Source organism: Opisthocomus hoazin, chromosome 7 (assembly GCF_030867145.1).
Source record: "Opisthocomus hoazin isolate bOpiHoa1 chromosome 7, bOpiHoa1.hap1, whole genome shotgun sequence".
NCBI lineage: Eukaryota > Metazoa > Chordata > Aves > Opisthocomiformes > Opisthocomidae > Opisthocomus > Opisthocomus hoazin.
This window is the reverse complement of record NC_134420.1, coordinates 63,140,343-63,168,338: the sequence shown is the minus strand read 5'-3', so window position 1 is coordinate 63,168,338 and position 27,996 is coordinate 63,140,343. Positions and strand designations below refer to the sequence as shown.

The 27,996-nt window shown below is 52.4% G+C and overlaps 1 protein-coding gene across 4 annotated transcripts; it reads left to right on the top strand.

Annotated features, from left to right (window-relative positions):
* The first annotated feature begins 979 nt into the window (after positions 1 to 979).
* On the top strand, positions 980 to 10,636 carry CKB (creatine kinase B). Of its 4 annotated transcripts, none has more exons than XM_075426634.1 (8): positions 980 to 1,072; positions 2,531 to 2,718; positions 3,204 to 3,358; positions 4,278 to 4,410; positions 5,308 to 5,479; positions 7,043 to 7,166; positions 7,883 to 8,072; positions 8,618 to 10,636. In XM_075426634.1, exons 2-8 carry the CDS (start codon positions 2,541 to 2,543, stop codon positions 8,794 to 8,796), a joined length of 1,131 nt encoding a protein of 376 aa, XP_075282749.1. In that variant the 5' UTR covers positions 980 to 1,072; positions 2,531 to 2,540; the 3' UTR covers positions 8,797 to 10,636. The 4 variants fall into 4 exon arrangements, with proteins under 4 accessions (XP_075282749.1, XP_075282750.1, XP_075282747.1 ...); XM_075426635.1 differs by lacking the exon at positions 2,531 to 2,718 and adding an exon at positions 1,891 to 2,066; XM_075426632.1 differs by lacking the exon at positions 2,531 to 2,718 and adding an exon at positions 1,854 to 2,066.
* Positions 10,637 to 27,996: the final 17,360 nt, after the last annotated feature.

The following is a 27,996-nucleotide window of genomic DNA, read 5'->3' as shown; positions in this document are numbered from 1 at the left end:
AAGTACAGTCTGTTTGGACAGGAGGATAAACCTGGGTTCTGTTGTGAGAAACGCACGTCAGAGAAAGATAAACTGTTATGTAAAGGTGAAAGTCAGAGCAAGATAGTCGTTCACGTCGCTAGTGTATTTATTTCTGCAAACACTGGGATTCCCAGCTGCGTCTTAGCGTTGGGACAAACCCTCGTTCCTACGAAGAGACCGATGGAAGTCACTATTTTCAGGAATTCCCGGTGAGCTTTAGATGGGTCAAATCCCAGCCTTCCTGCCTCTGTCTTCAGCGGGAAAGCAACCACTCTCCGCTAAAACTTCAGGCTTTGTTTTTTTTACGCATGAGAAGAGCAGGAGAGTCTGGCGCAGGTCAAGAGCAGGAGACTGGCTGCGCTTTACATCACCACCCCGCTTCCTGTCCAGCTGAGGCACAGCAGGAGCCCGCGGCCCCGCTGGCGCTGGGGGCCTGGCGCAGGGCGAGCCGCAGGCCCTTGCCCTGCGAACCAGGCCCTCGGGGCCGAGCAGCAGACCCACCACCGTGCCGGCGGCTTCCGCCAACCCAGCCTGGGGGCAGCTGACTCTGGGCGCGTTGGTCCCGGCACGACAAAGCCCGCACGTGTAGGACGGTGGATTGTCACACTGGCACTGAATCCTCGGCCAAGGTGTGAGGCCCGACCAGCAACCGGCCGCATGCCCGTGTCGGCGCGGGACGGCACCGCCGCCTGCGGACAACCCTTGGCCGATGGGACGTGGAGATGAAGTTCCGCACGCATGTCCGCGTTTGGCGAAGCGGCCGCTGCGGGGAGCAGCCCCGGCGCAACCCCGCCAGCCCCGCACCGCTCTGCCTCCCCGAGGCCAAGCAAAATGGCGGCAAGCCCGGGCCCGGCCAGCGGCGAGGCGCTCGCCCCGCCCCCCCGCGCCCCGCCCAATGGAATGAATGGGCTATAAATAGTGGCCAATGGGACGGTGGGTGGAGCTGTCTATAAAAGAGGCTCGGCGGTTGTGACGCGGCTCCAGTCCGGCTCGGGCGGCGGCGGGGCGCAGGGCGGGTGCGGAGGTCCTTGCTGTGGCTGCGGAGCCCTCGGTAAGTCCCGGGGCAGCCGAGCCGTCCTTCAGCTTTCAAATCACATTTAAGAAAAAAAAAAAAAAATTATTCTTTTTCCCTTCGTCGCGTGGGGTGGAGCCGGTCCGGCTGAGGAGGGGGAGCGGGGCTGCAGGGGGGCAGCGCGGGGAAGGGTCGGGGGACGTGGCGCGGAGCTCCGGCGGGGCAGGTGCTGGCCGGGCGTGCTCCCACTCTAACACCGGATTAACCCGGTATTTAGCAGGGTAGTTACATATGCTCGCCCCAGCCGGGTCCCCCGAGGGAGCCGTCCGTTGTATAACGCCCTGCTGGGTGCTTCCCAGCTCGGGGTGGCTCGCCGGGCGCTGCCGCTCATCGGGCCGGGGCCGGCGGGACCCCCGGCGGCGGCGGGAGGGGGCGCGGCCGCCCGGCGAGGGCACGGCGGAGCCGCCCCGCTCACCTGCCGCGGGGCCGGACCCTCCCCGCAGCCACCGGCGGGGTCTGCCCGGCGCGGCCGCTCCCTGCCGCCTCGGGCGCGTCCCTTCCCCCGGGCCGTGTCCGGAGGAGCGGGGAGCCCCTGCCCTGCCGCGTCCTCACAGATCCCGGGGCAGGGCTGGTGGAGGCGAAGAACTTTTTTCTTTCCTCCTTCCTGGCTTCTCTGGAAGGTGGTGCGGCAGCGAAGGTGTGAAAGGCAGGGGTGGAGCAACAGCCAAGGTGACCTTGCCTGGGCGCCCGGCTTCCCACCCCAGGCGTTTCGGGGGCCTGCCAAGCCCCCCGTGATAGGCTTCCCCTCTTTCTCCCCTAGTGACTGCGGTAGGGTCAGACATGCCCTTCTCAAACAGCCACAACCTTCTGAAGATGAAATACCGTACCGAAGAAGAGTTCCCTGACCTGAGCGCTCACAACAATCACATGGCCAAGGTGCTGACCCTGGACCTGTACAAGAAATTGAGGGATAAACAGACTCCCAGTGGATTTACGCTGGATGATGTCATCCAGACTGGGGTTGACAACCCAGGTAACGGCTGGGGACCGTTAGATCTGCGTAAGGATCTGCTCTCCCTCCTTACTGGAAGTGCTTCTGGACAACAGCACCCAAAGCTCTTGAGCTACTGAGAGGCAAATCTCATAAAGTGTTGTGAGATGGCTCTGAACCCATGGCTGTGTTAAGAGGCCTTGTTCTGTCGAGCCACGTTCCTTGCTGTGATCTGACACATTGCTTCCCAGACACTTCGATTATGTAACTGCTCTGCTAAATACTTTCAATCCGAACAAAAAAAAAAAGCAAAACCCCAAATGCATTCTAATTATAACACAACCGGGGGAGGGAAAAACCCAACCCTGATGTTATGCGGGCTTACCTGGCTGTTCTGGTCTATACCTATTCCAAACTGGTTATGTGATGTTCTCTAGCACTTCTATGAAAAAAGGGGGAGCAGATGTGTTTTCGTGTTAACATTACAGTATTTATTTTTACTCTAGCAATATCAAAATGGCCCAACTAAATAATCAGAGACTGCCTCCTGATGAGGAGTACCCGGACCTGAGCACCCACAACAACCACATGGCCAAAGTTCTAACCCTGGATTTATACAAGAAACTGAGAGACAGAGCCACGCCCAGTGGCTTCACCCTGGATGATGTCATTCAGACTGGGGTTGATAATCCTGGTAAAATGCATTGAGAATATTCTGTGTGAGCCAGCTGGAGTAACTGGTGCTTTAGAGTGTGGTGACTTAAAGCTAATCTTGTGGAGGTGGTATTTATGAGCGGACTACGGAAATGCAGCTCTGTCTGTAGCAGAAGGAACAAAAAGCGAAGCATGCTTGCCTGCAGCAAAGCATGATGGTTCAGACATAAAGTTGTATCTGGTGGTCTAAACTAGCTAGCGAAACTGGATGTGCTGTGCAAATTTGTCCTAAACCAAGCTTGACAAATGAGTGTGATTTAATGGCAATAGCTGTGGCTTTCCATAGCACTGCATTTGCCTAACTGGATGCAGTGTAAAATGTAGGGCTTCTGCAAGTGTTTGTATGTAAGAATACGTTTCGAAGTGACTAGACCTACCACTAAAGAACTTGCCTGGTTAGTGCTGTGCTGGAATACAGCCAAACATCACCCAAACTTAGCTCTTCTGACTTTATTACCACTCCAGGCCATCCCTTCATAATGACAGTAGGATGCGTAGCTGGTGATGAAGAGTCCTATGACGTGTTTAAGGAACTCTTTGATCCAGTTATCGAAGACAGGCATGGTGGTTATAAACCAACTGATGAGCACAAGACCGACCTGAATGCTGATAACCTGCAGGTATGAACTTTTGATCAATTACTGATGCTTACTGGTCTGAGGGCTGGGTAAAGTTGTTGGCAGCTGCCTAAACTTGACTGCTCAGTGTCTGTCCCTTCACTTTCACCCAGGACAGACCCATAGGCTGTGTGTCCAGTGCAATCAGACTTAAGATCTTGCTGCTGTAGGATGTCAGTGGCTGGGTAGAACCAGGCAGCTGGCATGCAGCAGCAGCTTGCTTCATGTGCTGCTGCAATGTAGGGCATGCCAAACATGTTCGACATGTATTTCCATAAACTGTGGGCTAAGTCAAGCTAAACAGCACTGGCCTAGGACTCTCAGACTGTCATAAAACTGAACACTTTCTACGATCTTATCTTGGATCTTAAATGTCACCTGGTGGTCTTGTGCTATAGAACAGACTTTGTTATGGCTAGGAGTAAGGATTTCTGCCCACTTCATGAATTTCAAATGTTACTGTAGACTTGAGGAATTCCTAATGCCACATTGATTGGCGAGCCATAGGTCATCTTGAAAAGAGACTTTGGATGACAGTAGTGAATAGTTCTCATTTGCAAGAGTAAACGCCTATCTAAGCAACAAGGGTTTGCCTCATGATGACACCTCTAGATTGCAGATCTGAAGGGGTAATGGAAGCCCAGACCTTAGTTTGAAATGGGGATAAAACTGATAGTCTGGTTGTATCTCCGTCTTCTGGCACTACTTAGTAGCTGTAGCCTTAGCCTCAAAACAAGGGTTGTGTTACACATATGCTTGAACTAATGCTGAAGAAAATGGTCCTGAAATAAGACACTGACTTACAGGCCAAGTAGTCAATATCTCAAGTTTAAGATGTATGCTTAAATGCATGGAAGCTACATGGATTTACGGTAGGTATCTTGGCAACACAGTTGTACTCACTGGTTTCCTAACCTTGTAGGGAGGCGATGACCTGGATCCCAATTACGTGCTAAGTTCCCGTGTCAGAACTGGTAGAAGCATCCGTGGATTCTGCCTTCCCCCGCACTGTAGTCGAGGAGAGAGGCGGGCTATCGAAAAGCTCTCTGTTGAAGGTAAAGCGCGTTGGGGAAACTACTTAAATCCTTTGCGCAAGAGGCGTTCTTTGCATTTTGAAAATGGAGGCAGTTGGCAAAAGCTGCCTGCCTCAGTACTTAGTCTGAACACAGAGCCTGTCCTGGAAAAGGCTGGTTACATTACAGCTGCCTCAGCATTGCAGTTTGTAGCTGAGAGCAAGAGCACATGTCAGAGGGAAGCTGGACTGCATTAAGTTGGCCTTTGCCAATCTTGACAGCTTCTTTCTATGTGTGTGGGGAAAGAGCTTGGTTCATCATGACTCAAACTTGAAATGCAACAGGTACGTAGCAACTTCAGGGCTTGAGTCATGGTTGCAGTATTTTGTGGCTGCTTTTTAATTGACTTTCATTAACGTTCAGCTTGCTTAGAGGTGTAGTCTTGCTCCAAATGTGGACTAGAGTAAGCCCTAGTTTTCAGTGGAACTCCTCAGCTGCAAGTTTTTTTTTCTATTGCCTCCCAACTCTATTGAGAGGAAAGGATATGCTCAAGGTGCAGCTCTGGAAACTGAGAGTGTAATTGTTCCAAAACCTCTCAAGGGCAGGGTAACAGTCCTTGACTAGAATAATACTGTTTGTGTATTGATGACCTTGATTCTCCTTGGAAGAAAGCACTGCACTTCTACAGTTAAGCAGCAGTAATGATTCTATACTGCATGTGAGGAACAACGGCTACTTGTATCAGCCTGGAAGGTGCAGACACATCATCTGATACTGCCTAAGTTCCGTAATGCTGTGAGGGCATTGCCATTGCAGATTAAAGCGAGGGAGGAACCAAACCCAGCAGATCAGACCTTGCCATACTTTGTGTGTGGTCTCTGACATGCTGGTAGTGTCTGGCATCTCTGGTCCCATCCTAAAAGTGACTGTTTCTTTCAGCTTTGGGTAGTCTGGAAGGTGATCTCAAGGGGAAGTACTATGCTCTGAGGAACATGACTGATGCAGAGCAGCAACAGTTGATTGATGATCACTTCTTGTTTGACAAGCCAGTTTCTCCTCTGCTGTTGGCATCTGGGATGGCACGAGATTGGCCTGATGCCAGGGGTATCTGGTGAGTATGCCTGGAAGGGAGGAGTTGTACAAAGTCCCTGCAAAAAAAAATCTTGCAGATTTGCTTGTAGCTCGTACTGTTGGGCAAAGTGGCAGCTTCTGAACTTATATTACGGAATCTAATGAGAAATGTGTGTTATCCTCTGGGGAAGCTACATGTAAACCAGCAGAATTTGGACAAGTGTTACCATGAACCACACTGGGCTGGTAGAAACAAGCCAGTTCGACTAGCCTGTGACCAGAGCCTACCCATCCAGCACAGATTAGTGAAGCACCAGGCAATAACTGAAGCAGGTTGTGAAAGTAGATCACTTGTAAAGGAGCAGATGTGCCACTACCTTCAGCTCTTGTCCTGGGAGCTTAGAGTAATGTGTGGTAACAAACCGTAGCGTTGGCTTAGCTCAGACTTGGTACTGGATGCATAGTTGCTTCCTTGCAGTCTCATTGCTTCTGCGTGCAGAGGCTCACTGATGCTGGACTAGTATGGCTTTACTTGGACTAGTGATAAGATTCCCCCTTCCCCCCAGCCCCCAGACACTCGGTGACATGAGTTGACTGATGAAGAGGTGTGGAATGGAAGGATTCTGCTTGTCGGATGTAGGTCACCTACATAAAACTCTGCATCTCGGGAGCTTCTGCAGCATAATTAACTTGCTCCCTTCTAAGCCAAGGGCTAGGTTTTCTCAACTGGAATGCTCTGACTTTATTACTGTAGCTGCTTCAGTACAACGCAGAGGAAGCATGCTTTGTTTCTGTAGGTCACCTTTAAGATTGCATCATCTACCTGGAGATTGCCAGCACTAGATAGCGCTGTCATCTGAGCATGACTAATCTACAAACTTGAAGTGTAAAGTCTCAGTGTTGTCTGCATAAATAGCTTTCCTCAGGTACTAGTTAATTTTTGATCCTAATCAAGCTGAGAAATTATCAGCATGATAAATATTGATAGTACTTGCTTCCAGCTGCAAGCTAGGACAAGAGGGGCTCATTGGTGTTCGGAGGCTTTTATGGTGTCTTGGAAGAGCCCTGATCTAAAATTAATAGTGAAAACTCAGCTTAGTTCTCTGGTAAGGTACGAAGTGCAGTTGAACAGAATCTGACAAAATTCCTGATAAAAGGCTTTGTTATACATTGTCAGCGTGGTGTCATTATGAAGATCACTGTACAGGGCTGCCTCTAAGTCTGTACTGATCACCCTTCTGAAAATTCTGCTGAACAAGTGAAATCTCCTAAATTTGTAAAGTTAGGTGACAAGTGAGCTAGGGGGATGGATGGATTTTAGGGTTTGTTAGTGTAAGACTGGCTAATGTCATGTTATTAATCATTCTTGCCTGTTTAGATACAGGCCAATTCAAACTACCTCTTGAAAAGAGCAGGGTGAAAACTACTAGCTTAACTCCATTGAGTCCTGTGTGGACAAAAGAAGTAAGATTCATTTATTTGAAGAGGCGACTAAGTGAGCATCTCGAAATAAAAGCTACAATGATGAGTAATTTGGTGATGTAATAACTATACTGAAAATGTCAGGTGGGACAGACAAAAAGTTGTTTGCTTTGTCTTCTAGGCACAATGATAACAAGACCTTCCTTGTTTGGATCAATGAGGAGGATCACCTTAGAGTTATTTCCATGCAGAAAGGTGGCAACATGAAGGAAGTATTTACCCGCTTCTGTACTGGGCTAACACAGGTAAGTCAATATTGCCCGAGCTGTAGGTTCAAATAGTACGTGTTTCTCTGGTTAGAGCTGAGAATGCAAACTCTTCCAAGCCCTTTCCCATGTCCTGCATGGTGGTGCTTCATAGCTGGGGTCTCTGGGAACACCATGATAAGATCCAGAGCTGTGAGGGCTCTGGAACACCTATACTGGCAAAGCATTGCAGCTATGAAATCTAGAATAACTCCTCTAATGTGGCACTCTTACCCAAGTGTCTAAACTGTACTTAAAGAATTTCTACATGGTTCTATAAATGGAGTGTTTAGAGACCCTGGGTGGGAGAAGAAATTCCTTGAACGTGGACAGGCAGAGCTGAACTGAAGTTTCTAGGCTGAAAGTTCTTCTATGCTTTTGGTCTTGATATGAACTTGAGCCTTACCAGCCGCTTCCCTAATCCAAACAGATGTGCCAGCTTGACATGTACTAAATCAAGCTTCCCAAAAGATAGTGACTTCAGATTTTGTAGTGTAGCTTAAACTTAGCCTGTCTCACTGCTAGGAGCAAGATAAAGCAACTTACTGGTGGCCCTCTTTTTTCCAAATGGAAGGGGCTTATGTGACTGCCTTAAATAGCTGTTCAAACTGTTGTGGCTGTTGCTATGTAACTGAAGCTGTAAATGAGCACTAATGGATGACCTGCATCCTTCAGGCAGAAAACAATCTCTAAACATACATTCTCTCGATTTATAGATAGAAACTCTCTTCAAGTCCAAAAACTACGAGTTCATGTGGAATCCACACTTGGGCTACATTCTGACCTGCCCATCCAACCTGGGAACAGGGCTCCGTGCTGGTGTGCACATCAAGCTACCAAACCTTGGGAAACATGAGAAGTTTGGAGAAGTCCTGAAGAGGCTTCGGCTGCAGAAACGGGGCACAGGTGAGAGGTGATAGTGATGTCCTACTCAGGCTGCCCTAAGAAACCAGCAAAAACCTGGCAGAGTCTGTCAGACTGTCCAAAAGGCACCCTGGTAAAAGCACATGGAGATAGCCAAGCCTCAAAATTGTATCTTGAAGCTGGGGGTGCTAGTGCTCTGCTTGTACCTTACTGTATCTGGCTATCTAGGTGTGTCCTGTGTGGTATTCTGAGCACCAGATAAGGGGGACTTGGTGGCAGCTGTTCCTGTTGTAAGCAGGGGTGGGAATCCTGATGTAACTTCTGGCTAGGAAATAGCTACAGTGGTTACTTCTGACCACGTTAGCTTGCTCATGGGTTAAAAGAGCAAAGAGCTGGCCTAATGGCATGTTCTGTGGCTCATGCTGGCAGTCACATGCAGCTTTATCTCCTTGTGTGTAGGAGGGGGCAGCAGTGGCAGCTTGTAGAGAATTGCCTTGCTGTGTTCCCACCTCAAGCTAGTGAGGGAGGAAAGGTAGACTCACCTGCTCCAGCAGTGGTTGGTGTACTGACTAAGTCTCTTGCTCCAGGTGGTGTGGACACAGCTGCTGTCGGAGGAGTGTTTGATGTCTCCAATGCTGATCGCCTTGGCTTCTCTGAGGTGGAGCTGGTGCAGATGGTGGTGGATGGTGTGAAGCTGCTCATCGAAATGGAGAAACGCCTTGAAAAAGGCCAGTCCATTGATGACCTCATACCAGCTCAGAAATAAAGCACTTTGTTCTCATGCTTCCTAACTTATTGGATGAATAATAAAATGTCACTCCAATTCAAACCCCTGGAGTCAGAGCCCACTTAGTTACACTGTAGAGAAGTCTTCCATCCATCTGTGTTAGAGTTTATTTTTTTGATGGCTGAGATGTTGCTGAAAACAAAATAAACTATTGTTTTGGCCTGAGATGTCTTAGATGTGTGAGCTTAAATGTCTTTGAGAATTAAGTGACTTGGTTTTCTTAGTTATGCTAGATGGGCTGGTTTTGTGTGTTAGCACATCTTCCTGGCTGTGCTGCTGCAGCCCACTCAAGTTGAAATGTGGTTAAAGCAGTGGCAAATGTGAACCTTTAATGTGATTATAGTTGCTGCAAACTTGAGAACTAGTGTTAAACATGAGTCACTGCAAACATGCCCTACCTCCAAGGCTTTCACTTCTGCATCTGCTTGCGGCAGCTGTGAACTGTCATTATCCTGACTACAGCAAGCTGGCCTGACTGCTGTAAAGGAGGGGAGACAGATCTGGGTACAAAGGGCTACTGTTTTCAGACAGGTCCTGCTGGGGCTGCAGGGTGATGCTCTGAGGTCAGACTTCAGTGTATAATAATACAGACACTAAGCTAGTTTGTGGGAGGAAGACCACATCTTTAATCTAGAGATGTGTAGAGAGTTGGTACAAACAGCTAATCTCTCTTTTGGGGGTAAGTAAGGAGTGGAGTGAAACCCATGCTTCTTTCTATGGGGTTTCAGCTCAGCCAGGAAAGAGATGGGGGGCTGTAAGCTGATAGTTACAGGAAAATATCAGATAACTGTAGCTTTCTTCAGCTGACTCTTGTTAGCCTATGCACCAGTTGTCCCACAAACCTAAAAATGAACTGTGTAGTTGGTTAAAACATGGTAATGGTCATTTTTTTTTCCAAGCTGCATCTGACTTGCAAGCTCAGGCTGTTAGGCTGTTTGTTCTCTGGGTGTGAGCTTACATTGTAGTATCAAGTAGGTCTGTTCTCCAGAATGGCTGTTGTCAGTGTACATGGTGCTTGCTGTGTGGAAGCATCACATCAGTAACCTACAAGAGCAACTTTTTCCAGAAGTATTGATAGTTAGGAGCATTGGACCCTTGGTAACAACAGCTTTTGTAGCTCGTGCAACCTGGGAAGCAGATAGCACCTGCCCAGCAGCTCTACCCACTGCTAAAGCACAGCTTCTACAGAGGGAGCGTGATGAAAGGTTGATACATAGCTTCTCAGTGTGCAGCTTTATATAGGTTCATGTAGATAACTGAAGTTTTCTTTTGTAGAGGCTGTGATATTTCTAAGGCTGTGATTGCAGGCTGTCACTTAGCTGAAGTGATGATTCCAGCTGGGGTACGCTAATTAAATTTTAGTGAGGGAAAAGCTGAACATCTTAGATGAGATTTTTTTTTTTTAAATATAGCTTTCTATGTGATTCAAATTTAACTGGGTGGGGGAGAGGAAATCACATGTAAGAGTTTTGTTGGGTGCTGGGTGATGTTCCTGTATTTGAGTTAATCAGCATGGGGATTTTTCTGCACAAGGCTTGTGAGAGCATGGAAGGGAAAATGGTGCAAGAGACAACCGGTTGGTTCTGTGTATTCTTCAGATTCCCCTTGCTATGCTTCGTGTCACTGTTCACAGGCGCTTGGCAAATAGCTGGTGCTGCATCTTGTAATCAGAGAGTGTTCATTTAGTGGTGCCTCTCCTCAACACGGTGTTGTTACTGTGCTGGTAGCAATTACCTAATGGAAGGAGGTGCCTGAAAACTTGTCTGTTTTCTTCGAGCTATATCAGCTGGACTAATAAAAACCTCTCTCTCCCTGTGCACCTTGTTTCTCCTATGTCTGTAGCCCACCAGAGCTGCTGTATCTCTTTGTCTAGTTTTAGCCCCTGGGTCCCTGCAGTCTGAGGCAGGACCTGTAGCTGACTAAAAAATTATGGTCAAAGCTGCAGGCTAGTTTTGAATGCTTGCATCCAACAGGAAAGTATTTATTTTTAATTGGTTTTACTTCCCACCCACCACCTTTACTGTGTTCCCTGCTGTTGCTGCCACGAGGAATAACACGACCGTGCTTTTGTTTCAGCTTGCACAAAGCAATTGAAAATATTCCAGAGAACGAACGTGTCGCGGCAATAGGCTGGACACAGTGACCTACTCCAGCTGGGACTTGCTACAAGCCTGTGATCGAGAGGGAAACTAAACCTTCCACCCCCTCACCTTCAAAGCCGTGGTTTGATTCCCAGCCTGACTCACCGTCGTGCCCCAGGTGCCAGCCGTGGGTCGCCCAGGCACTGCGGCCGGGCGAAGTAGGGCGTGCAGAGCGGTCGTTCCTCGGGCACCTGGAATTGTGCTGGGCGATGGGAGCTGCCGCGGGCCCCGGGTGCCTCGGCCTCCAACTGAGCGCAGGAGAGGGAGGTCGTTCGTCGCTATGCTTTATGCAGGGGAATGGCAATCAGCCTGGGTGGCGGAGCCGCCTGAGTCACGTAGCTGCTGGGAGGGACGCGGGAGCTGGTGCAGCCGGCTGGGCCCTCTGGACGGGCGAGCTCGTGCTTTGTGTCGCGCCCAGCGGCGATGGCGTCGCTCCTCACCGTGCCCGGGGCGGTGCGCGGGCTCCGCGGTTGGCCCCGAAAGTGCTGACACATGCGGCTGCGGGCTGGGGGAGGAGAGGGGCCGGGAAGCTGTCCCGTGGAGTTTCAGCTGAACCTCCCTCGCTTCCAGCCTGGGGAGCAGCGATGGCCGCTGCCGTTGGGGAGAGGCACCGAGCTCCGCCGGCTGCAGCGCGGGCCTCGCGTGGTGGCCTTTCCCTGCTGCTCGCGATGGCACCGGGTTTGCAAAGGGAATTTCTTTTTCTTTTTGTCCTGCAGAAGGTTTCTGCTTTCCCTGGGGGAGCAGCTGCCCAGCCCTGGCTCACCCCGTCCCCCTCCCTCTCGGCACCTTGCCCGCTGACACCCCAGGGCCCTCGCTCAAGAAATCCACCCGCTTGGGAAACCATTCGCCTCTCACGTGGTGATTACTGGCAGCAGACCGCCCATAAACACTCCTGATTCCACAGTTCGTGCTATCGGCCATCAGGAAAACGATTCACGGCCTTTTCCCTGCTTGCGGACTAAGCTGCAGGGAGGATGGCGGCGAGCTCAGCATGGCGGCGCGGGCCCGGGGCACTTTGCCACGCGGTGGGCAGCTCCTGGGCTGGAGTGGAGCGCTCCAGCTCCCCGCACGCTCCCTCAGCCCCAGCCACGCGAGGGGACGGCGTTGCTGCTTTGCGGGGAGACCCGGCCACCCCGGGGAGGCTGCTGCTCCTGGGATGAGGTGGCCGAGCCCTGTGACTCCTCTCTCCTGAGGACAAAGTTTGGAGCGAGTTGGTTTTAGCTGCTGGACACCTGGCGAGAGCCCTGCCCGGGGTGCGGGGGGCTGCTGCTCGAGTCCTGCCCTCCGCCGGGGATCCTCGCTCGGCTCAGCCCAGCCACGGCCGAGGCCAGGGCAGTGCTTTCCTCCAGGTTTCCATTTTGCCCAGTGTAATTAACTCATTGCCAGGCCTAGAAGAGAAAGGAAGGTGCTGTTGCCTAACGTCTCCGGCACCCATCAGGGAGGGAGGAGTTTTAGGCTCCAGCCTGTCCTCAGATGAGCGTTACCATGTTTTTACGCAATGTGGGTGATTTTTCTTTTTTTTTTTTTTTTTGCTCCACCCACCCACCCACCCACCAAAATTGTGGTGGCGTGGTGGGCAGGGCACTCTTCTGGGAATGGGGACAGCATCCCAGCTGTTTCATCTCCTGTTTGCTTTTCTTTTTCCCCGGGGAAGCAGCAGGCCAGCAGGCTCCTTTGGCTGCCCCGCATTCCTCCGGCTCGTCTGGCTTCCCACTTCTCCTGAAAAATCATAGTAACAAAGCTGGAAATAGCCCGGGTGACCGTTTGCTCCAGCCCTTCACCAGAGGGACAGGGCACTTCTCCACCATCCCGGGGCTTTGTTGGGTTTGCTTGTCCCCAGTGAGGGGGAGCCAAGCCCCGTGCTGGAGGAGAACACCCCACAGCCTCACACGTTGAGCTGAGAGGCTGATCAGAACCAGGTCTCTTGCACTGCTTGGCCCTCTTCCCCTGTCTTTGACGTGCTGGGCTTTATTTTCTCATACAGAAATTACACAAGCTCCCGGCCAGCTCTGTTTCAAGGCCCAGCCCCCTCGCCCCGGGTTCCCAGCCCCCCAGCACCTCTCCCTCACCGGCTGCGAGCTGCCGGCTGCCGCGCAGGAAAACCCTTGGGCTGCAGAGGTGTTTGTACGTGAACATACGGGGCTTCCCCCTCCTTTTGAAAGAACATTTTTTTTTTTTTATTCAAACACTGCGTAGAGCCAGGTTGAGCGCGCCAGGTGAGAAGCTGTATCTACTACACCCGCAGTATGGGTCCAGTAATTAAACTGGCAGCGTGGGCTCAGACGGGGATCGACAATTAACGGGGAAAATCTGCATTACCAGACAGGGTAAAAATAAACAGAGCTGCATCCAAACCTACCAAAGATTTTTGTTTTCCTCCTCCAGCCAGTGAGTAAGACTATGAGAAACCATATGTATATTTATATATACATATATATGTATAATTTAATATATAGAAGTGTGTGTATATATATGAATATAAACACTTTCAAAGGGTAAAATGTCTCATACTTAGCACCTGGGAAAATGGATAGAAAGGGTAACACTCAGAAAAAAGTGAACGTTGAGGTTTTTTATTGAATGTCAAAAGCTTCAGCTAAAAATACAGAATGGGCAACCCCGAGCTTTCTGCGATGCAATTTCAGAACAAAACCAGCACTGAAGATGAATTTGACAGACACACATGAAAGCCCTGAATTTTTGCAAGGACCTCAGCTTCCCACTGGGTTTAGCGCAGGTGGGTATGAGGTTCAGCCGACAGCTGCGATGTGCTTGCTCTTTCCACATCCAGTATCGATGACCAGAGAGTAAACTGAGAACAACCTGTGCTGAGGAGACCTTGGAAGTGTCAGCTTGTGTTTTTGCAGTGACTTCTTGTGATGGTGTTTGGTTGTAGCACTCGAGCACAGCAAAGCTCGTCTGGATTACTCGGGAACGAGCAAGACTGGAAAACAAGAGAGTTAACTCAGCTGAACCCCCATGTTGTTTCGCCTGGTCCGGCAGAGCAAGTAGCACATACACCGAGGACAGTTTTCTGGGGCTGTAAGCAGCGGTTGTTTGCAGTTCAAACGCTGCCGCGTGTTCAAGGCGCAGTGAAACCAGAGGGAAAACCCAGGGCAGGTTCAGTGCTGGCACCAGCCCTGCCCGCGGGACCTGACGGAGGTGGCGGACTGGCTGTGGCACCGAGGGGGTTTTTCCTCCTTCGCTGGCCTGGGACAAAGCTGGAAGCGACCACGGCTCCGAGAGGCAGACGAGACAGTTTTAAGGCACTGGGTGGTGAAGTCATCTTGGGCGGGAAAACTGGTGTTTCAGTAAGCGTGGGCCAGGCTGCGTCTGCCCGCAGAAACTGGCCGGTCTCCCTCCACAGCTGTGGTGAAATCCCCTGAATCGCTAATCACCGCTCGGGCTGACGATGTTCCCGGGCTGCTGGGCAGAGCGCGCCTGCGATTACCAGGAAGCCGGCAGAGCTGTCCTGCGCTGGCCGTGCCGATCCGGAGGGACGCACTGGGACCGAGTGACTGACCGTGTCCAGATGGGCGTGAGAGGAGAGGTCTCCAGTGGGGAGGGCCACCAGGAGAGCCATGGGACCATGCTGCTCCATGAGTGGGCTGTCTTCAGCAAAGGCCATCAGGATACCTCCGTATCGAATCGCTGCTGTAACAGCCTCCGAGTTGGGACTTGTCCGGGGAGAGATGGCTCCAGAGATACTTGTGGGTTCATGCATGAGAAAAGGATTGCAAAGACTGGGAATGCTCATGGTCCCAGAACGTCAGCTCCTGGCCGTGGGAGAGTGATGGCTGGCTTGTTTTTTTTATAAGCCATTGTTTTAAGGCAAAACATTGTTGAGCATTTTGAGGATGCTCTTTCAGATGCTCTTTCCCCCGGAGCTGGAATAAGTGCCTTCCTTCCCTCTGCCTCGGGGATGTCCCCCCTGCCCACCTGCCGGGCCAAGGAGACATGCTGCTGCCAGCACTGCTTCCTCTCCTCTGTCTGGTGGGTGGCATGGGGTGCTCTCTGCTCCCATGGAGGGGTAGCTGGTGGGGACCCAGCAGTGCCCCAAACTGTGCACCTACCTAGAGGATGGAAAGGGCCGTGAGGAATCAACAGCTCAGCTATTTCACACTGCTGAAAACCTTGGGAGAGGCTTGAGGACTTCTTACAGCTGTCCTGGAGGCCAGAGGAGAGCAGAGGTGGGAATGCAATGCCAAGTGCCCACCGGGTGCTCTGGACACATCCCCATTCTGCCCATGGCTCTCCAGAGGGTGATCCCCAGCCTGTGCCAGCTCTCACATCGTCTCAGAAGGTCCATCCTTCCCCCACCAAACTCTTGTGAAGCCCCCGTCCCAGCAGCAGGAGGTAAGTGCTGGGGAAGGGTGGACCTCCCCACCGCAGGGATGTCTCAAAGGGCTGGGTTCTGGCCGGCGTCCCTGGCCACCGGTGACCGTACAGCCCGTTTCTCACTGCAAGGCACCTACCAGCCGCATTAACGTGGAAGGGAGCCAGGCGGAGCGGCAGCGGGGGTTGCACCAGCCGGCTCTCTGCAGGGCTGTGTGAGATGCACACTAATGCAGCAGCTGCTGCGTGCCGCCCCTCGCATCTGAGCATCAGCCACCCTTGTGCAGTCGCTAAACTGCCCATTGGTCATCTCACCGAGGCACTCGCTTGGACTTACTCATTCTGCGGGGTGATCATCTGGGCCAAAGGCTGAGCTAACCTCACAGCCAGCACGCAGGGGACGTGGCCAACCCAGAGCCACAAGATACGTGTTCTCTGTTACTTGGTGGTTTGGTCTTTTTGGGGGCTTTTTTTTTCCACGGTGGTTTTTGTTTGCAATGAACCCTGTGGTTTGCAAAGAGACTTGTCAGCAGGATGGAGGCCTTGCGGCTTAGCATGCGGGGAGCTGCCTGTCTCGGACTGCAGGCAACAGCCCGTGTCACTGGGGAGCCGGAACAAGGAGATGAGGACAACTTTGGCAGGGGACGGAGAAGGTCCCTCTCTGCCAGACCTGCCGCTTGCTGCTATGGGGCAGCACCCCTGGCATGGGGGGCTGGTGTCTGAGTGTGTCAGAGGGGAAGGGTCTGGGAGGCAGCACAGGGCTCTGCCTTGGTTCACGTGCCTCACTTCCTGGCAGTAACCTAAATTTTGGGCAAAAACAGGCCCCAGCCCCAGTGGGAAATCACCAGTCTGGCCCCAGCAGCCACCCCGAGAGCATCCAGCCTCTTATCCTGCCGGCTGTCACTTGTGTCCTCACACAGGCAACAGGACTGCGTGTCTCAGGATGCAGCCCGGGGCTGATACCCACTGTTGAAAAGGTCCCTCCCCTCCCCTCCCCTCTCCCTCCCCTCCCCTCTGGGACAGGGATGTCTCCAGCGACTGAGCACCCCTCCCCATGGCCCCCTCCTGCTTCCCTCGAAATGCCTTCGCACTGATTCAGGTGGTCCTGGTGCTTGGGCATGACACTCCTGGACGCGTGGCTGGGAAGACCCTTGCATGTCATATAAAATACATTTCTGAAAGCAAACATAATTTATACTTGGTTTCTCCTCACAAAGAATAAAGGATCAGCCCTCGAGCAGTATTTATGAGGAATGACACCAAGCAGTGGGTCAGCTGGAGCCCCTGAAGAGGCACAAGACAGCAGATGGCCAATGTATCTTTTCCAAACACTTTTATGTAATCAGTGCCAAAGCCAGCAATGACACGTCTTTGCAGACAGCCTATGTGCCCTTTCAGCCTTTACTTTCCTGGGCTACCTGTACAGTCCTTCTCTTTTGAGATCATTTCCATTTCGCTTGCCATTGACGTAGCCACATTCAGATTTTTCATACAACTTAGTTCAAGAGTGAAGCCTCCACCAAGAACAACAGCTCCTCCGGAGAGCCATCGTCTCGTATAGGGTCTGTTTAAATGCCCAGCTGAGGTGCCTTTCAGCTCAGTTTACTCACTTTCAGTTAAAGCCAGGCCTGAGCAGGGGCCACTGAAAACGCAGATTAGATTACCTAGAAGGGATTTGGAATAAACACATCAAAAAGATATAGGGAAACAGAGAAGTACGTTTATAAACCCAAGAGATATTCGAGGCTGAATGGGCATGGGAACAGTTATTAAAAAGACTCATAAAGGCAAAACAAAGTTTAAGATGCTGAGAGATATCTTCCAGTGGGTACCAGTAAGGGGGGAACCACTTTGTTGTTTGCCGGCACTCTTAGTCCCATGACACTTTCAAACACAAACATCCACCATTAAACCTTTATTAATCCTCCCTTCTGATTTTCGTGTGGGTCATTTCGGATTGCTTAATACAGAGCTTAGGGGAAAACCTAATAAACCAACCACTAATCTTTGAACTCGGCACATAATTCTCCGTTTGCTGTTTCTCAACATGTTGTTTCTTGTCCTTCCACCCCACTGAGAAAACCCTGGAGTGCCGGCAGAGGTAATTGTGGACGGCAGCAGCAAGCCGGCCGGCAGCCAGGCTGCCCTCATGCCGCCATCCGGGACACGGTGGCCGTGGCCGAGTGGCTGTGGTTTCCAAACGAGCTGTTGCGGGAGATATTTTGAGACCTGGAACTGAACCTCTCAGAAAAGGTAACCTGTGGTGAGGGACTATTATCAAGCCACACTAAGACTGTGGGATCTTTGGAAAATACGACAAGAAAATTAAATACATATATATTTATTTTAAGCGACAGCACTTACACTCTGCATGAAGCATGCAGCTAAAGCATATTTTAAAAGCACCTAAAAGCTTGGCAGTATTTTCTTTCCTTTCCAAGGTACAAAAGCCCCCTGCTACCCTCCTGGAGTGGGGGGAAAGCGATGCTAAGCAGGAGAGGGAACCTCCAGGGGTGGGCTTTGGGGACATCAACAACAGTGAAACCCCAAACACTGGCTTGGAAAAGCAAACAAGATCCCTCCTTCAGCTTACGCCAGTCTTAGTGCTAACAGTGCTTTGCACGTGCACGATGCTGCATTAGCCAGCACCGCGCAGGCTTTTAACCGGCCTGTGGAGAATGTCATCAGCCCCATTTCACAGTGGGGAGGAAGCAGCTCTGCTGAAGCTGGGGACAGGGTGGTTGAGATGGCTCTTGGACAGGATCTTCTGCCTTTCCCACTCATCTTCTTCAGAGGTGAGGGTTAATCTGGTCACTTCTCTTCTTCTCCAGATGGAATACAGAAAAAAAAATCTGATTTGAGGTACAGAATCCTCCCTTATCTGAGTGTCTCTGTCACGCATAAACTCACTCATAGCCCTGGGAGAGGATTTCCAGCACATACTTTTGTACCAACTAGCTGGACTTTATTTATGCCCTTTTTAGTCTGTTCCTTCCTCAAGATTAAAAATAAAAAAGGCAACAAAAAAAGTAAAAATAAAGTACAAAGGTCTCAAGAGAGCTCAACCTTTCCTCTCCCTGTTGCCTCTCCTGCAGAAATAGAAAATTCCTGCAGAATTTCTCTTGGGAATGGAAAAGACTGTATAAAGCATGTTATCGGAGGTGAAGAATCTCGTGGTCCACTCGCAGCCGGAGACCCTGGTCCCCTCCACAGGCCACCTCCCACCAGCATGGGGAGGGCACCAAAGGGGACATCACCCTCCAGCCCAGCTCAGGGCAGACCTTCGCTCCAAGCCAAACGCTGGCAGCAATAAAGCCCTGCAGCAGATGTGGATGACCCCTGGTCCGCAGCCCCCCAGCCCCTTGTTTCAGATGCTGGGCTTTGTCCTCCAAGTTTTGGCCATTTTGCGGTGTGGGACCCCTCCTGCCCCACACCCTGGGGTGCTGGTGGTGGTGGGATGGGGGCTGATGCCCCAGGAAGGCTCAGAGGGCTTGGGAGGCAGCAGGAGTGGTTGCAGAGAGCAGGGACCAGAGCAAAGGTCCACCCCAAGCATCCCCAGTAAGGAAGGAGGGTAAAAGCAGGGAAGACCCGGGGAGAAATCTCCTCGCAGGGTGAAAGCAGAGTCAGAAAGCCGAGGCCGGAGCGGTGCTGCCCTGGCAGGCTGTGTTCCCTCGTTCTCATGGAAACAGGAGCAATGCCCTCCAGCTTGGCCTTTTGCTCAGCTTATTTCTAAACACGGCTCCTGCTTACGCTGGCGAGCATTCCAGCAGCCCCCTTCCTGGGGGCTCTCCCCGGCAGGACCCCGGGGCGGCCTTCGAGGAGCAGGGCAATGCTGTGAGGCCCAGGAGGGAGCGCAGCCCCTGTGCCATGGGAGCCATGTCTAATCAGGGCAACGGCTGGAGCCCCATACATGGCAGTGCCGGCGAGCCCCGGCCCCATGCGCCAAGGAGGCTCTGAAAAACTGGTGGTAACGCCCGTATGCGCTGCAGGTCAACGCCACATTTGGCAGAGGTCAGGAGCGCAATCTGGCAGCTTTCGACTTCACCTCTACGCTGAGCAGGCGAGGAATCTTTTAAATAAAACAGTATCTCCCTTGGCCCAAGCGCAGCAAACAGCCGCCTTTCGAGTAGCTGGGTTGAGCAAGAGACTTCCAAATCAGGGCATCCCAGTCCCCCCGTGGCTCTCGCGCTGCCTGCGTGCAAGCTCTGAATGGGGAATGCTCTTTTCTCCCCACGCTAGAAACGGGTGCCTGTCTGTTCCTATTAAAGGACATTGTTTAATCTCCAGCTGGGCTGATGTTCAAGCAGGCTGGAAGCAGCAGCCCGGCAGAAATCCTTGGCAAAGTCGTGTTAGGACCTCGAGTCCGTTCGGGGATGCTCACATTCCTGCGAAGGGAGCAGCTCCAAAGCACAGCAGGGCATTGCCGTTGCAGCCAGGGGTGCCTGCAGCAGAGCTGATGGGTTCCTGGAACTGGGCCTCCGCCCCACCGCTTCGGTGGTGTTTCCACGGGGCAGTCCCCACCAGTCAGGTCTTGCAAGACTCATGCAGGTCTGAATGATGCTTTCTGAGCCTGACCATCACTCCGTGGGTGACAAGAAGGCGGCCCAGGGGAGGTGGACGTGGCGCCTCCACCTCCATCTCCACCATGGCAGGTGGACAGGGCAGGCCAGGACCCACTGGACGGGAGGAGCTGGGAGCACAGGACTGCACCGCTCGCAGTGAGCAGGGTCGCAGGACATGGCCGCAGCCACCACCGGGAACCCAGGCACCCAGCTGGATTTGGGCCAGGCTCAGGGACACTTATCTTGGCGGGCGGTGAAGGCTGCTGCCATCACCAGCCGTGACCAAACAGTGCCAGCAGGCAGGGCGCAGCCCTTCACTGTCCAGGATTTGGTTACCCCCCAGCTGCATCACCCTCCAAACCCAGGCTGACTCCAAAGCAGCAAGCTGCGGACTGGTCTTCGTGCACCTTTGGAGCTGTATTTCCAGACCATCCACCCGCAGGCCACAAATCCACCACCAGCATGAGCCGCTGCAGCTTGGGGCTGACCTGTTTCAAACCACAGATGGTCCCTCCTGTCACCTCAGAGTCCGCCAAGCTGAATGGGGCCAAACTGGACATGGTGTTTCCTGCAAAGCATTAAGGTTTCTGCTGACATGTTCACCCCAGTGAGGTTCAGCTTGGCCCAGAGCTTCACAAAAGCGGTAGCTGCCATTGCCCCAGGGCAGTGAACAGGGAAAAGCGCTCCCTTGCTTTTTCCTACGTGCACACCAAGGCATTGAGCTTTGCCTTTAGCTCAGGCACAGCCAGGTCCAGCCAGCAGTGTGCCGAGACACCTCCATCCCTCCTGTCTGCTCGTCCCAGCTCCCCAAAGGCAAGGACAGGCACAGGCTCATCACAGCAGCAGATGACTTTTTCCACAGAAACCGATGCCTACTTTGACTGACGCATTGTCTTTGTGTTGAGCTGAGTGCCGCCTATTCTGATTGTCACTGTTGTTATTATTTCCATAACCATTTCTCCTCCAGGCTTCCAACACATTACTGCTCCAGGAACACATTATTTCAGCCCTGCCTGCTCCCAGGGCATGGCAGCTTCAAAAGGCATCTGAGAGAAGTGTCCTTCCTGGTAACGTGTTCTCCTTCCCTTGGATCCTCTGGGGACATCGTCTGTAGTGCGTCACACATGGGGAGTAGCTGCTCAAGAGAGCAGGACCACGACTGTGGCCATGGCAGGAGGCATGTCCCACCAGCAGCCAGCCCGGGAACCACAAGGCTGGGGAAGGAGGGAAAGCGGCAATGGTCTTGGCTAGCACCGAACCAGAGGGTGGCTTCACTCCTTCTCTGCCAAGGGAGAAAGCTTTCCTTGAATTCAAGCACAACAGCCTAAGGAAGAGCCAACAATTGAGGTTTTTCTGGGTTGCTGCAGGCTAAAGGATTCACCAAACAGCTTGCTGCTTCCTTCAGCGATGGGGTGAGATGGTGACAGCAAGGTGGTCACAGCTACCCTTCCGGAGAGGCTTCAGCACACATCCCCATCTCCCTCCCCGGGATGTCCACAAGCTGGCACCGGCGGCCACGCTTCGGCCATAGCCTGGGCTGTCCATGAGATGAACAGCCCTTTTCAGCATCGCTTCAAGCAGATGTCAGCTCCTTACGGTGAGGATTTGAGAGACCTTCTAGGCTCCCCAGAGATATGACTGGCCAACCATCTGCCCAAGCTGACTGTGAATATTTATGATTTACAAAAAGGACAGCAGCAGCCTGTGCGCAGGACAAATAACCACGGGGCTGATGAATTGTGCCTCCTCAGAGTTCTTTGCTGAGCCATATGACCGTAATACAAGGTTGAAGGTCCTCCTGACAGCGCCCTTGGATGCTGTGAACCTCCCCTTCCCTTCTCCAGGAGAGAAAATTTCAGCGAAGTTCTCACAAGACTATGTAAAATCATCGCTTTACTTTGCTGAGAAAAAAATTTGGGACCCTCTCAAACTGCTCCGCTTACGTCTACCATCAGAGAGCTTTTGTTGTCCTACACATCAGCCTACCCACACTCCTTGCGGCGGCCAGGAAGAGATCTAACTTGAGACTTGGGAAAGCCTGCCTCCTACTCTTCCCGCCTTGTGACAGACACTTGCACAAGCTGCACCGCTCCCCGTGTGCGAGGCCAGGACCTTCGCTTCCTCTTTCGCACAGGGGCCAGCCCGGCCCGCGCAGAAGGTCCTTCCGAGGAGCACCCAGCCAGCCAAAGGAGAAGTAGGTCTAGCAACTAGACAAGAAACCGGGGCTAGGAAGTGTCCTGGCCCCAACCCAGCCTGGATTTGGGCCAGAAAAGAGAAATGAAACCAGCCGAGATAGGAAGAGGCTTTTGGCTACGGTTATGCAGCGGCTTGTCCTTCACCCTCCAGCCCACCCCCGTCCTGGGGTGGCACCCACCCCTGGCACCCACGGCTGCTGCGCGGTGGGGTAAGATGGCAGCAGAGCGGGGTGCTCATCTATGGAAAGCCGTAACTGGAGAGGGATGTGTCAGTGGGTGATCTTATTTCTCATGGGTGCTCCCCCACACCGGACCCTCGCTGTGGGCAGGCAGCACTGGTGACCCTGCGTCGGTTGTACGGGGACTGCCCCACAGGGGTGCAGCTTGAGGGGACCCTGTTGTAAGCACACGACAGGGAGGAGGAGCAACAAGTTGCTGTCCTAAAAAACTGACCCGATCCTCCAGCCGTGCCCGGGAGAAGCGTGCTGAGGGAACTCCTGCTACGTTGTTTTCAAATCCATCGGTCTGTTCTACCTACTTGAAAACAGAAGCAGACATCAGCTCACTCCAGCCTCTCTCCTGGACTGGGCTCCACTTCTGCTCAGTCTGCTGCTTCAGATGGCCTAGTTAGGGACCCCATCACCCACGACAACAGATTTTAGTACCTTTTCCTGAATCTCTGCCCGCTCCCGGATTTTCCACACGGCAGCTGGTGAGTGGGATTGCTGGCAGGCCTTTTTGCCTTCGATGGCATCAAGGCTGAGCAGGGCTCCGTTCTAGTTCCTGCTGGGTTTAACACCTCGTTTCCTTCGCTGTCTGCTGCAGAAGCACAGGGAAAGGAGGCTACGCGCCCTTTAGGCTCAACAGCAAATTGTGCACCACCACACCAGCACAGAGAGCTTGGTGCACTGGCCTGGGAGCTCAGATCTGCTGGTGCCCGCATCCTCTTTGCGCATACGCTGATTTCTGAGCAGGCACAAGCTGTTCAGCAGGGTGCCAGAGAGCTGGTGGAGGTCCTCCTAAGCTGCACAAAGAGCGTCTTTGCTGGGGAGGCTGCCCGTGCCTCGGCCCTTCGCCCTGCAGCAGAAGCCAGGCTGGAGGGTGCTCTGCGCCTGTGGTGGGTGTCAGAGCAGAGGCTGAGAAAGGCGTCCAGAAAATCCTCCTCTAGCACAGCCAGTTTGACGTGGCCAATATTGCACAAGAGGTCCCAGCCAGCGTGACCCATGTTTGGAGATGTCTTCAGCCATATATTTGTCCACATGGTAATTACAGAAAGGGCAAGTTACAGCAATGAGTGCTGACTCTTCATGCTCAGTTTGCTGTAATCTTCAGACCTGTCTCCTGCAGTAATTTAGTTTGAAAAGGCTGACTGACAGTGTTGTTTCCAAGACATTGCTGTGGACACAGAAAAGTGGGAGCTTCTGGATTTTTCCCCCGGCAGGCTGCATGGTGCTGGGGCTGGGCAGAAGACATGGCTTCAGGTATCCCAGCCCCAGCAAAGGGTTCAATAAAGATTTGGATGTGATACCAAAAGTACACACAAATCTGAGCAGATGTTGGTAAAAAGGTTTGAGCTGTTGGAAAAAACAACACTGGACTCGTAACAGAGGTGGACCAGCAGCCCCCTCCTTCCTTACTTCTCATCTCACTTTCAAACTTTCAGGGTCTCCCACCTCTCAGGCCACGGGGCTTCTGCAGGTTTAAGCCGTGTAGAAGCGGATCTCTCCAGAGCTCGGGTTGGAGCAGGCCCGCATAGCTTAGACTTGCTAAGTAAGGGCAAGAAATTACCATTTTCTGTCTCCAGGCATACAGTCTTTGCTCTAATAAGCTGCAAAGGTTGAGCACTGCTGGCAGGAGAAAGGAGAGCCCTAGCACAGTGTCCCACACAGCCCTTGGGTGGGGAGAGTGGGGGGATCAGATCCTTTCAGAGATTGGAAATTGGCCTCCAGCCTCTACAATGCCCTAGGGTTACTCTGTCACCGGTGAACTTCACAGCAAAACCCACTATTTCTCTGCAACCAGCTGATGCGACAGAAGAGGTCACTGCCACCACGCTCCACATGTCCCCAGGCAGGACACTTGCACGTGTCATAAACGAAGATAAAACAGCAAGTTACTGCAGGGAGTGTAACAGCAGCAGCACAACCACTAATTTCAATGCAATGCCATGCTGATCCAGAACTTTCCTTCCAGGTTTTTGGTCTTCCATTTAGCAGCATGTCTATCTTTGGTTCAGTCCAAATTTAGGACTTGTTTTCATCCCCTGCCTTCCCTGAACTCAGCTGCTAAATCAATGAAACGCAGCTTTGCAGTGAAATGCTGAGTGCTGTGCTTCCAAGGAAGAAACTGGCAAAAGGCATCATCTGAGTGACAAAACAAGGCGAGAATGAAACATTCTTCATTCTCGGATGTTGTTGTAGGACAGAAGGGGAGGGTAAGGTAGAGGTAACAGGGAGTTAATGAGAGATGCTGGATGCTGGTTAAATAAACAGCGTGTATCCCCATAAACCTTGGCTCTCATCCCTCTGCTTTATTTTCATCCTTGACAAATGCTTCTGCCACTGCCTTTATTTTTACTGCTTTGGAAAGGTGCTTCCACATTTCCCTGCTTCTTCAAATATCTCAAGGGTGGGTGTCAGGAGGATGGGGCCAAGCTCTTTTCAGTGGTGCCCAGTGACAGGACAAGGGGCAATGGGCACAAACTGAGGCACAGGAAGTTCGTCTGAACATGAGGAAGAACTTCTTCCCTCTGAGGGTGATGGAGCATTGGAACAGGCTGCCCAGGGAGGTTGTGGAGTCTCCTTCTCTGGAGATATTCAAGACCCGCCTGGACAAGGTCCTGTGCAGCCTGCTGTAGGTGACCCTGCTTCGGCAGGAGGGTTGGATTAGATGACCCACAGAGGTCCCTTCCAACCCCTACTATTCTGTGATTCTGTGATTCAGCAGAACTAGCCAGATGCAAAAGAGTCGGGGGGGGGGGAAAAACCCCAAACTGTCTTACATCATGCAACGCTCACCCTGGCAGACCAAGCTAATAATGTCACCCATAGAGAGAAAACTGGAGAACAGTCGTCGGTATTTGAAGTTACCCAAGATATCAGGTGCACAAAGTAGAGCTGGCTCCCTTTTGCGCACAGCAGAACCCACCCCTACTCCACCAGGATTCACCCCGAGCGCCGCTCTGACCTGAAAAGTGACCTTTTCAGGACAGCTGCCTCTTGCTCGGCAGATCTGGTCCCTGCTCTGAACTGTCACGGTTCTCAGGCCGGTTTCCTGGAGAACCAAGCCTGACGTAGCCACGCGCCGTGTGTGAGCGCCTGCGCAATCTGTCCTCCCTGTAGCTGCCGACCCTGCAAGCCAGCTTCAACCAGGGTTGCCGGGCGGACGGGAGATGGGCGTCCCTGCAAGTGCCCCGAAGCAGAGCTTAGAGGAGGAACGGGCCTCTCCGCGCAGCCCCTGCGAGCTGCAGCAGCACCCTACGAGCTGTCTGCACCAGAAATTAGTGGTGCAAGATGTACGGGAAATGGTACAGCTGCACCCCAAACACAAACCCATCCGAACCCAGGGCCCCTTGAGGTGGTGCTCACCAAGCTGCTCTTTTGCCCCCGGTAAAGCTCCCGCCACCCTTCCCTTTACATCTTGCCACACTCCTTTTAGTGCCTCTCCTAAGCAAAGCCAAAGGGCCAGCAGGGAGAAAAATGGACACGGTTCCCTACAGCAACACGACCAGGACGAGCTTGCCCTCCTGCTCGTGGAGGCCTTGCAGTGAAGAGCAGGCTGCTCCCTAGAGACCCACAAGAAGAGGACACTCCTGCTCGTTTCATCAGAGCACAGAGCCCACGCAGCTCCTCGCTGGGGCATTTTGTCACCGTGCACATTGCCCACCGCTGCGCAGGCCCTGCACGCATTACAGAATGCACCTAATTAAGTATGCATCCTGGTGAGGTGTCTGACGACCTAACGAGAAGTCTGGAAAGCACCGATGAACTGAAGTCATCTGGAAGAGGTGACTTGCCTTCCTCCTCATGGTACTTACGGACTGCTCCAAATTCAACCATTCGCTACAGCCTTGTGCTTACTTGAGCTAAACTGTCCCCCAGGTCTGACGAATCACTTCAGCAACTGAACAGCCAGGAGATCCCTTTGCTTTTGCCATGCTCTGTACCACAGACCAGCGCCGAGATGCTTCAGGGTGCCCTCCAGCACTTGTAAATCTTCCCCCAGGTAGAAGTGCGCTTACGGACTTGGTCTGGAGAGATTCATGGAGCTCTGACACCGCAGAAGACCTCAGAAAGGACTGTCCCTTCAATCGAGACCTTAGCTCGAAGAAGTGTTCAGCCAGAAGGGTTCAGCCAAGGCCCATCTCTGGAGATACGGAGACAGCAACAAGTTTTAGATGCCAGGGACAGAGGAGTTCATAAAGGGGTCAGTTAGATAAAACCACTAAAATATCTGACCCAACAGATTCTCTCTGGTGGCTGCTCCCAGGCTGGTGATGAGGAACAGAACTTCCTGACAGCAGAATTCTGCTTTCTTTGCTCCCACTGCGCAGCCACGACTTGCAGCGATGAGCCCTGCAGCGCCGCGAGTCCAGCTGCACCCGACACCTGAGGGCATCGCCTTGGGGGCGCAGAAAAGGGCTCGGCGGCCACCGATGGGCTCTGCGACTGCGGGGACGAGGGGACGAGGCACGGGGCTCCTCCATAGAAAGAACACGTAGGAGCCTGAGATCGACCGAAATAAACAGCTTCTCCATTCCCACCCGCTGAATCCAAACATCCCAGTGATAAATATTAGTACCAGTCTTTGCTGACTTGCCTGGATTACAATAAAAGTGAAAGCTGTAGCAAAATATGCGATTTGAACAAAATCCTGAGCAAATAAGGAAGTTTCACTTGAAGCACAAGCGACAAGATTTGTTTGAAGATTGAAACAGACTGCAGGCATGGAAAAAGCCAGGCATAAAGCTTTCAAATTACTTAATACAGTGAAAAAATAAATGGCAAGTGATCCCAGATTATTTTAGAAAAGACTGGCTGCGATTTACAGCCTTGATTAGACTGATTGCTAAACGATGAACAGCCAAATCGCTTCAGTAATTAAATTTCCAAGCAGGAAAACAAAGATTCTTACTCTTCAAAAAGCTGGAAATCAATTTCAACATCCAATGCTCCTTTTACCCTTCTCAGCAGAAAAGCCTGCTGCCCGACAAGGTGATACTCCAGGAAAGGAGACGGAGCAAGGTTTTCCGTGGCAAAGCTAAAGACCACGTAGCTACACCTCGGCTCCGACAGCAATACAACCCGACGGGAAGTTGCACGTAGCATTCGGGGATTTTTCAACCTGAAAAACACGCAACTTCCCTCCATATCTTGTGGTGCGTTTTCCCCCCCAGTGCTTCTAACAACGAGTGGCAGCTGCCCAAGCGGGTGGTGACACCAACACCCCGTGCCACCCTGGGGGCTCCTCTGGAGCGCTCCGGGCCAGCATCGACAGGAGCCCTGCCTCTGCGCCTGGGAGCCATCCCCTGGCCACGGCAGACGCTGCAGCAGCCCTCAGCACCTTGCCCAGCCTTCCAGAAGGGTCTGTCCATCCGTCCGTCCATCTGTCCATTCATCCGCCCACCGCCCGACCCTGCCGGGCAGCCTCCGGCTTTTCGGCGGGCGCCGCACCCCGCCACCCTTTGCTCCCGCAGACACCAGACAACTAAACCGCAGGCGGTCCAGTGTCCCCGAGCTCCCACCGGGCCAGTGTTTTTCCCATCTACGTGGGAACGTGTGTGAAAGCGATTCATTTCACGTAAGCCGGGGGAAATAATTCTGTGCTTGGAAAGACTTTGGAGTTGGTTACAGCGCTCATACTGCGCTGCGGTCTTGGGACAGACAGGCAAATGATCGCGACCGTAACACCAGCAGTGTTCCACTTTCTGATTTGGCATCCCTATAT